The sequence below is a fragment of the Saccopteryx leptura genome, chromosome 9 (assembly GCF_036850995.1).
Source record: "Saccopteryx leptura isolate mSacLep1 chromosome 9, mSacLep1_pri_phased_curated, whole genome shotgun sequence".
Taxonomy (NCBI): Eukaryota; Metazoa; Chordata; class Mammalia; order Chiroptera; family Emballonuridae; genus Saccopteryx; species Saccopteryx leptura.
Genome location: NC_089511.1, coordinates 11,111,803 through 11,121,843, shown reverse-complemented (window position 1 = coordinate 11,121,843; position 10,041 = coordinate 11,111,803). Strand labels below are relative to the sequence as shown.

The 10,041-nt window shown below is 48.5% G+C and overlaps 1 protein-coding gene across 1 annotated transcript; it reads left to right on the top strand.

Annotated features, from left to right (window-relative positions):
• The first annotated feature begins 266 nt into the window (after positions 1 to 266).
• Positions 267 to 10,039, top strand: LOC136381437 (ferritin light chain-like). The gene is made up of 2 exons (XM_066350178.1): positions 267 to 686; positions 9,914 to 10,039. The coding sequence occupies exons 1-2, from the start codon at positions 267 to 269 to the stop codon at positions 10,037 to 10,039; spliced, it is 546 nt and encodes a 181-aa protein (XP_066206275.1).
• The last annotated feature ends 2 nt before the right edge of the window (positions 10,040 to 10,041 follow it).

Genomic DNA, 10,041 nt, shown 5'->3' with positions numbered 1-10,041 from the left:
TCCAGTCACCACCTTTAGAACCCCCTCGGTCACCCAGACGCCCCTTCTTCCAGCCTCCACCCTCTTCTCCAGTCACCACCTTTAGAACCCCCTCGGTCACCCAGACGCCCCTTCTTCCAGCCTCCACCCTCTTTTCCAGTCACCACCTTTAGAACCCCCTCGGTCACCCAGACGCCCCTTCTTCCAGCCTCCACCCTCCTATCCAGTCACCACCTTTAGAACCCCCTCGGTCATCCTCCGCCTCCTAGATCAGCCCACACCGTTTTATGAGCGTTAACTCCATACTGCCGAGTAACCATGAGCTCCCAAATTCGTCCAAATTATTCCACACGGGTGGAGGCCCAGTCAACCGCCTGGTCATCCTGCATCTGCAGGCCTTCTGCACCTACCTCTGTCTGGGCTTCTGTTTCTACCGTGACAGTGTGGGGCCTGAGGGCTGGGCCACTTCTTCAGTGAGTCTCAAGGGCGCCTTGTGTCTCTTACAGATGCAAAACCAGCACGGGAGCCGCGGCCACTTCCAGGACATGCAGAAGCCTTCCAGGACCAGAAACTCAGGACGCCATGGAAACCACGGGGTCCTGGTGAAGCGCCTGACTCAGGCCCTTTTGGGTCTGCATGTGCTGAGTTCTGCCTGCACATACCCTCATCTCAGTGACTGTCTGGAGAGCCACTTCCTGTGGGAGCAGGTGAACTTCATCAAAAAGATGGACGACCACCTGACTCACCTCTGCAGAATGGCCGGCCCCCCAGGCTGCACTGGGAGAGTGTCTCTTTAAAAAAAACTCACCCTCACGCAACACCAGGAGCCTGTGGGGCCCTTCTGCATCTCGCTGCTGTCTGGTTTCTGCCTGAGCCTCTCCCTGCAACCACTAAGCATCCTTTTAACCATGCTAGAGCCCTCTCCCATGCATTGGACCCAATGGAAACAATAAAGCTTTTGTCAGCAAAAATAAAAAATTGGTGTCATTTGTGTTTTCCCTTTTAAAAATAGTATCCAGTTGAATTTAACAGAGAATTTTTTTAGAAATTTTCCTACTACAGACAAATCATGATTAAATGGAATGAAATGTGAAGTTCTGTTCAAAAGGAATTCTGACAGCTATTGCATAAAATGCAGTTTTCTGTAATCACAATAACACCTAAAATGTCTCATCACCATGTTGAACATCCAAAGCTACAGAAAGTTTTGGGAACACACCAAGCAGCAAGATCTCAACAGATTGAGAAAATGCTCCAGAGAATGGCAGTTTCTCACAATTCCTTTTATGCATTTAGAATCAGAGGGGGAAACATCGAGAAGGTTCCAGGAAATCCGTTGGTGGTAGATTAAGGAGGCAGGAGACAGCAAAGTGGAGAAGTCTCTGGGATTCGATAAAAAGCCCAGTGGAGAAACCCATACTTCTTTTACATTGGTGGGTCCGGGATAGTTCATGATTAACATTTGCAGCACACAGAGATGGTATCCGGAACAAGACAACAGTGAGGGGCTCTGTGTCTCTCTGCTCTCGTGCCTGCAATTGTGCTGTTAAGGGGTCTAGAAAACAAGTTACTCTGACATTCCAAAGGTTCGTTAGGTAGACACAGAGCAACAATGGAACAGGGCTCACTCAAGGTTAACATTGACCTTTGCTTAAGAAACTAGAAACCTGGGTCGTGACTACGTGCTCTGACCGTCCCGGTTGGGAATCTGTGATGACGCCATCCTGTGTGCTTACTTTTGGTCACTGACCTTGTCAGGCCTGCCATGTGGCCCATACATAGCTTGTCAGGTTTATTACGTAGCCCTTTTCTGTTCACAGCCATGAAAAAAAAATTTTAAGTTATAGAAAAACTGCCCCACTTGATCTCAAAAATGTTAATATGTAAAATAAAATAAACGATGCATTTTTTTTTTAGTTTAAAGCAAGATATTATGTAACTCTGACCTAGGAGTCTTTTTTTTATGCCACTGCTGACCAGAGGGCCATTATAATTGGCAAGTCAATATGGCCTTAGGTTGCATTCATAAAAGAATAAAGTTCTAAACAATGGAAGTGATCATCACAGTCTACATTGCCTTGGTCACCTGAGTCACCTCTCTTAATGATGCTAAATTCTTTACAACATTTTATGATGGGGTTTGTTAACCTGAAGAATGGGTTTTGATGTCAAATTCTTTATTACATTTGAAATGAGTTTTGCTCAACCTGGCCCGTGGTGGTGCAGTGGATAGAGAGTTGACCTGGAACACTTAGATTGCTGGTTCAAAACCCTGGGCTTGCCCAGTCAAGGCACATACATACAACAAGCAAGCAATGAACAGCTAAACCAAAGCAACTATGAGTTGATACATTTGCTCCCACCCCCCTACTCTCTGTAAAAATCAATAAATAAAATCTTAATGGCCTGACCTGTGGTGGCGCAGTGGATAAAGCATCGACCTGGAAATGCTGAGGTCACTGATTCAAAACCCTGGGCTTGCCTGGTCAAGGCACATATAGGAGTTGATGCTTCCTCCTCCTCCTCCTCCTCTCTCTCTCTCTCTCTCTCTCTCTCTCCTCTAAAATGAATAAATTTAAAAAAAAGAAAAGAAAAAAAAACTTAAAAAAAAAAAGATGAGTTTTGTTCATAGAGAAGAGGGGTTAGGACGGCCGAGGGCTCCAGGCCAGACAGCCCCAGCATCTGCAACTGTTTCTCCTGCCCTCGGGAACGTAGACCTGTGCTGACCAGACCATCCTGTGAGGTTACTTATTTATTTTTAACTACATAGAAACTTTACAAAATGCCAAGCCACTCAAGGCCATGTACCCTAACCTTTATTAAACCTTTTCACTCTGTGCATTGTGTTTACTTAAGAAAAAATTAGCCCTGGCCGGATAGCTCGGTTGGTTAGAACATCGTCCCAAAGGGCAGGTTCACTCCTCAGTCAGGGCACACAGAGGAACAGACCAGTGTCCCGCCTCTCCCCCCATCTCTCTCTCTAAAATCAATAAATAAACATTTTTTAAATTTATATGTTTACAGCCTGACCTGTGGTGGCACAGTGGGATAAAGCATAGACCTGGAACACTGAGGTTGCCGGTTCGAAACCTTGGGCTTGCCTGGTCAAGGCACATATGGGAGTTGATGCTTCCTGCTCCTCCCCCTTCTCTCTATCTATCTATCTATCTATCTATCTATCTATCTCTATCTCTCTCCCCTTTCTCTAAAACTCAATAAATTAAAAAAACAAACAAACAAACAAACAAACTGCAGGTCAGGGATCTCTGAAGTGTTCAGTAGAATTCCCTATAAAGAGAGCACAACCTATCTTTGAACTAGCTCAAATAAAAATATATATATATGAAAAAAAATGAAAAAAAATTTAGATGTTTATAATATAGACTTGTGTAAACAGTAAATATGCACATCTGGTAATCAGACGCATGCCTATGAACACAGTTGATCTCATTATAAGGAAGACTACTGTCACCCAGAGTCAATCAGTATAACTGTGATTTATTCTCACTGGTGGCTATTATTGTGTTGGATATTGTCATTTTTTTAATTTGACAATCTAAGGGAAGAGAGGTGAGTGCTCCTGACTAAATAGTCAGGTATTTCATGTTTTAAAAATTCTGGCAGCACACAAGTTAAAAATCACTGCTCTAGACACAAAAGTCTGGAAAACTTTGCATCTTATAAATCTCCTCTAGAAATGTATGACGCATATAGTGAAAACTCTGAGATGCTCTGTAGAAGGAAACCTATTTTACCTGAATTAGTCAAAGTTCCTAAGATTTGGCTTCTACCGCGGCCTATCCCACGAACTCGCTCTTGATTAGAAGCAAGTCATCTTCCTTATCAAATCCTGCATTGCCCGCCTCTAGAGTGAGGAGGTTGAGCGAGGTGTTCTCTGGGTTCTCTGTCGGAGATTGTTGTTTCACTCCGAATCACAGGTATCTGATGGGAGGCAGCGTTTGGTCTTAACCACTCCAAGGGCTATCAGCACAGCCTTCTGCAGCCGCCATTGGTCCCAAGTGGTGTGCAATCGCCTCTCCAGCCTCCCACAAGGAACAGCTGGAGATGGAAACAGCTCAAGAACATCTGGGTGTTTTCAAGGAGGCTGCACCACATCCCTCGTGGTCAATGCCACACTGATGTCACCCTTACACTTGGGGAAATGCTCTCTCTCCAGTTTTAGTTGACAGCCTGTGTCCACTAAGCCAACAGCTCCAACTGCTGTGGTCCTGATAATCTCTTTTTAATAATTCAAAAAATCAACAATAATCTTCCGTTAAGTTATGTGAATGGGGTTACTTCAACCCACAAAAGCAAGGAGAGCTACTTCAGGGCTTGACAGCAGGGCCAGACACAATGGCTTAGATTAAGGCAGGAGAATAGCTCCAAGTTTGAGGTTCAAGTTTGTTCTTACATTTGCGGCTGTGTTGGGCCCTTAGTATGATTCAAGCATAACTTATGAACGTGTACACTGGCTTCTATTTCTCTAAACCGTACTTAGGAGGTGCTCAAATCCTCTTAACTAATGAGCACAGGGAATCTCTCCCCCGTATAGCTTCCCACCTTGGCTCTGAGGTCACTGACTGCACCCCTCTCCCCGCCCTCCATGTGGCCAGTGAAGTGAGTGAGGCTTAGGGCTTGTCTGAGTCCCCTCAGTCACCCATGCAGGGCTTCACACTTGCAGGGTGAGGAATATTGAGGACCTGGTTGGCTCTGACTCTTCTGATCTGTGACCTTGAGCCAGTCACGTGACCTCTCTGGGCCTCAGACACCCTCTTCCTCTGTCGTAAAACAGGACTGATAACCCTGCCATGAAAACCGTATCAGACCACTGGGCGTACATCTCTCGCCCCTCCCCAGCTTGGGCTGTAACATCTGGGAGCATCTTGACACTGTCTGACTCTCTGGACCTTGTTCTCTGGTGTCTTCCGCCTGGACGAGGGCTCCTCCTTCAGCCCGGTAACAGCCTTTATCGCTCGTTCTTCAAGACGGCCATGAAGGCTTTTCTCCTCCGGGTGGTTTCTCTTGACACCCCAGGCTGGACATCTCCCTTCTGCACTCCTGCGTCAGTGGCACGTGTATTTACGTTTGTCATTGTACTTAGTGAACCCAAAATCCCTGTCCCCATTTTCAAGATGCTCACAGGCTTGTGGCAGACGCACCATGTTCTTTTATAATCGCCCTTTATCCGCAACTTTGTCCCGCTAGGGTGGTTAACACTCCTCTCAGTGCTTGACGGTTAACTGTTGAGAGTGAAGGCACAGGGGGGACAGGGGGACCAAGGCAGTCGAGACCTAGGGGGGTGCAGCACTGGCACTGTCTGCGACATGGAAGGAGGTCAGTACCTGCACCTGTCAGTAGGCAGATCCTACCAAGCCGCCTCAAGGGTTATACGAAGGGGATTGGACTCTATCCTGAGGGCACTAGGGAGCCTCCAGCGGGTTTTAAGCAAGAGGAAGTATGATTGGCCGTATGTTATGTTTTCGAAGGATCCTGCTGGCTGCTTTATGGGGAACGTCCTAGAGGGACAAGACTAGAGTGAGGGGCTATTGGTGCGAGCCAAGGAAAGGCTGATGGTGTGGCATGTGGATGGAGAGAGGTGATGGCTTCTACTTCCGGCATAATGAGCGGTGGCTGAGACGAAATCCTGGCCCCGCCCCTTCCTGGCTATGGACTCTGGGCACCGGCTTCACAGCATCATTGTCAGAATGAATGAGGGAATAAATGGTTTGGTAGAATTTCAGACCTGTTCTGGAGGTAAAGTCCCATGGGCTTATGGGAAGTGAGAGAGCTGATCAAGGATGAGTCTTGGATTTCTGGGGTGAAAGGAAGTGAGTAGGTAAGTCAGAAATGACTCAACAAGGGGCATGTCAGGGCTAGAGATGGCTGGGTAGGAGATATACTTGGGGTCTGTGTGTGTAGTATGTCCGGCCCTTACACCTCAGCCCTGGCTGGCTCTGAATCCTGGTCCTCACCCCCACGGGCAGGGCAGGGTGGATCAGGCGCAGGCAACCAGAAGGGTTAGAACTGACTGGGAAAAAGTCCAACTATTCGAAAGGTGAGGCCGGATCAGAAGCGCTCTGTGTGATCCCAGGTACTGGGGCCTCAGCTCACACGTGGGAACGGGGGTGGGGACAGCTGTGCCAGGGCCTGGTCTCCAGACTCCTAAACACCGAGAACCGGGAAGTACAGACGATGATGTTGAAACACCTCCTCCTTCGTGGTCCCTCTCACGTGCTCCCCGCTCCGTCTCTCCCCTCCTGGTTCCCCAGCCAGAAGCAACCCCTCTGCACTCTGAGCTCCTAGAGCAGGGGTCCCCAAACTATGGCCCACGGGCCACATGCAGCCCCCTGAGGCCATTTATCTGGCCCCCGCTGCACTTCCGGAAGGGGCACCTCTTTCATTGGTGGTCAGTGAGAGGAGCATAGTTCCCATTGAAATACTGGTCAGCTTATTGATTTAAATTTACTTGTTCTTTATTTTAAATATTGTATTTGTTCCCATTTTATTTTCTTACTTTAAAATAAGATATGTGCAGTGTGCATAAGGATTTGTTCATAGTTTTTTTATAGTCTGGCCCTCCAATGGTCTGAGAGACAGTGAACTGGCCCCCTGTGTAAAAAGTTTGGGGACCCCTGTCCTAGAGCCTCCACACGCTGAGCACTGACAGGGCCGTGTCTGGCCTCTGCCCACCCCACAGCCCCTGGCACGGCTGGCACACACAGGCACCCACTGCTACGTGTGCTGCTCTGGGCCCCCTCCCTGCAAGCGGCCAGCACAAGCCCAGGGCTAGCCCACAACTTGTGGCTCTGCTGTCATGGTCCTAGCCGACAGAGGAATCGTGGTCCTGCTGGCGACAACTCCGAGTGTGAAGCAGAAGAAGGAGAGCAAAGCAAACCCACAGGCTGCACGCGGGGAGCCACAGATGGACACCATCAAGAAAGCGCTGTTTAATCATTTATTAAAATCCTTACAGTTTTCAGGTGGAGGCAGGTGGCTGTACTTTTCCAGAGTAGTTTCACATACACAGAAGTGTTTGGAGACACTCTATGAGCCGGGGGGAGATACTCCCAGGGAGTCCAGTGGCCAGAGCCCTGTATGTTCCCTGGGGGCTTGGGAGATGCTCCCCCACGCTGACTGTGGTGGGGCAGCGTCTGCTCCCAGCCCCCACCACACCTCTTCTTCTAGGGCTTTACATTTCCCTGGGGCGGACTGGATGTGGAGGACAAGGGTGGTGGGGATACCAAAGGCCCTGGTCAGTCCAAAGAAAGGACCGCCTCTTCAGATGAGAGTGGTTCTCTCAGCCGACACCATCTTCTTCCCTGCCCCAGGCCACTGGGGCGGCCCAGCATCCCCCACCCCAGCTCAGCCAGCCTCCTCTGTCCTCTCCAAGAACAGGAGGACCCGGAGCTTCTCCTTAGATGGGTCTGGAGGCTGGCACACATCCACTCCCCACCACTCCCACATGCAGGGTACCCACAGGCAAACTGACACGTACGGAGACATCGGCACAGAGACACACGCCACTTCCTGACTTCCACTCCCTGGGGCAGCAGGGGCAAGGGAGGCAGCAAGGAGGGGTACAGGCCTTGCCTTTTCCTACCTTCCTCCTCCACTTGTGAAACATCATATGTCCTGCAAAGCTCAGATGAAATACCACCTCCCCCATGAAGGCCTCCGTGATTTCCCACAGGAGCACCAAGCCCTCCCTCCTGTGCTGTCCCCTGGCTCTTTCTCCTCCATCTGATCTTTGCCACATTCTGCCTCGTCCTATTAAACACCCCCTAAAAAGTAGCCACTGTGCACCCTCTGCACTTTATTTTTTGCTCCTTCCTTTAGACTCTTGCCTGGAATGGAGACGTGGTGGCTCAAGTTATGGCTTCCATCCTGGACCACTTAATGAGGGCCACCCCTTAGGGAGGGCAGGGTCACAAACTGGAAGGGCCTGGGTCCCTGAGGACATTGTGGGGCAAAAATGCCATGCCAGCCCTGGACTGCCTAGCTCCCCATTTTTATGTCAGAGAAATAAGTTTTATTTTTTTAAGCCAATTATTTTGGGTCTCTGTTACTTGCAAGCAACCCTAGTTTTAACTGAGACACTGGGAATTATTTCTGGCTCCTTTTCCACATCTCCCTGCATCTAATCACCAAACCCTTTGGATTCAGCTCCTTGACATGTAACCTTTTCTCCATGGCTTCTATTTCCGCCTGAACTACAACCATCAGTTTCTTCCCTGGATTACTGTGTCAGCCTTCTTTCTACCTCGTCTTCCTAACTCTTAGGCTTGTCCTTTCCACCTTTCAGACCAATAACTCAAATGAGCTTTCTCATGGGAAAGCTAAATATATACATTACAGAGATTAACATAACACCCACACCCAGAATAGTGACAAGTGTTCATAGTATCTGCAATTTTTTATGAAGTAAATATGACAAAGTTGTGTCATTCCCTCCACAAGGGCAAAGACCCTCTTGTGCCTTCCTGATCCCACACTGAACTGTATCACTGGCATAGTTTTTCAAATTTTTACATATCTTTATGAATGAATGCATAGTGTGGTTTTGTGTATTTAAATTTATCTGAAGCATGCCATATTATACCTATACTTCTGCAATTTGCTTTATTCGTGTTTTTAAGGCCTATCCATGTTGACACCTATAAACTGAGTTCATTCATGTCCATAGCTCCATCATCTGACCATAACAGCACATCTATCTGCTTCCCTGAAAGACAGCTAGGTTGTTTCTATGTTTTGCTTTTACAAACCATTCATCACTGACACCATTGCACATGTGTGAAGTCTCCAAGATCTCTATTTGGAAGTGTAATTGCCAGGTCTTGAGGATAGTGATTGCTATGGGCTGAAATGCATCTCCCCAAAAAGGTATGTTTAAGTTCTAGGCCGACATACCTGTGAATGTGACTTATTTGCAAGAAGGGTCTTTGCAGATGTAATCAAATTAAGGTTAAGCCATTAAGGTAGGCCCTAATCCAATATGACTGGTGTCCTTATTCAAAGCCAAGAAACACACAGGGAGAGGACGCCATTGATGATCACTGACAACGGAAGCAGAGGTTGGAGAGATGGGTCAACAGGCCAAAGAATTGCCAAGGATTGCTGGCAATGGCCAGAAGCGGCAAGAGAGGCCTGGATCAGAGTTTGTCTCGGAGACTCCAGAAGGAACAAACCCTGCAGACCCATTGGTTTGGGACTTCTGGGCTCCAGAACTGTGAAGGAAGAAACTGTTGTTGTTCTAAACCGTCTCGTTTGTGGTCATTTGTAGGGAATTTGTATGGCAGCTGTACGAAAGGTAAAATGCAAAGTCGTGACCTGTGGGAGCACAGAATGACATGGCGGAGAGAACAGATGAACATGAGATGGTCAATTGGGAAGGGCGCCAGGCAGGATGATGCCACAGAGCATAAATTAAATCCAGGGGCACGGTTCTATCTGGGACTTAGAGTGCCAGAGAAGTGGCTGTTGCTTTGAATGGATTTTTTTTTAATTATTCAACTCCTAGAATCTCAAATTCATTCACTTTTTCCTTTAAAAGTGAGTCATTCCCTTCCACGCAGAACTGCAATGATTTGTCAAAAGCAGGTTTGTCGTTAATAACCACGGGTGATTTTGTGCTTACTAAACCAGGCCCCGCTTTTAGACATAATCGGCTAAACTCACTTAATCCTCACAAGAGCCCACACGAGACAGGAATGTTATCTTCACAACAGGGATAAGGAGCAGTCTGGCAGGGGAGGTGATTTGCACTGAGGGAAACATCCGGCTGAAGATTTAGTCGGCCACCGTGTTGCTGGCTTTGCGACGTTTGGCAAGTTACTTCACCTACACCAGCCTCCATCTGCCCAACTCTCCAAGTCCCGTCGAGATTCAGTGAACGAGGCGTGTCCAGCGCTGCAAACCTGTCCTCACCCAGTTCGGGGACCACGTGGCCCGAGCGGCGCCGACTCCGGGGCCGGCGGACCCGAGGCTCCGCGCCCGCCGCGCCGCTCGCTCCGGCCGCCAGGGTCCGCTGTGGCGCGGCTCGGGCCGGCAGCTCTAGCC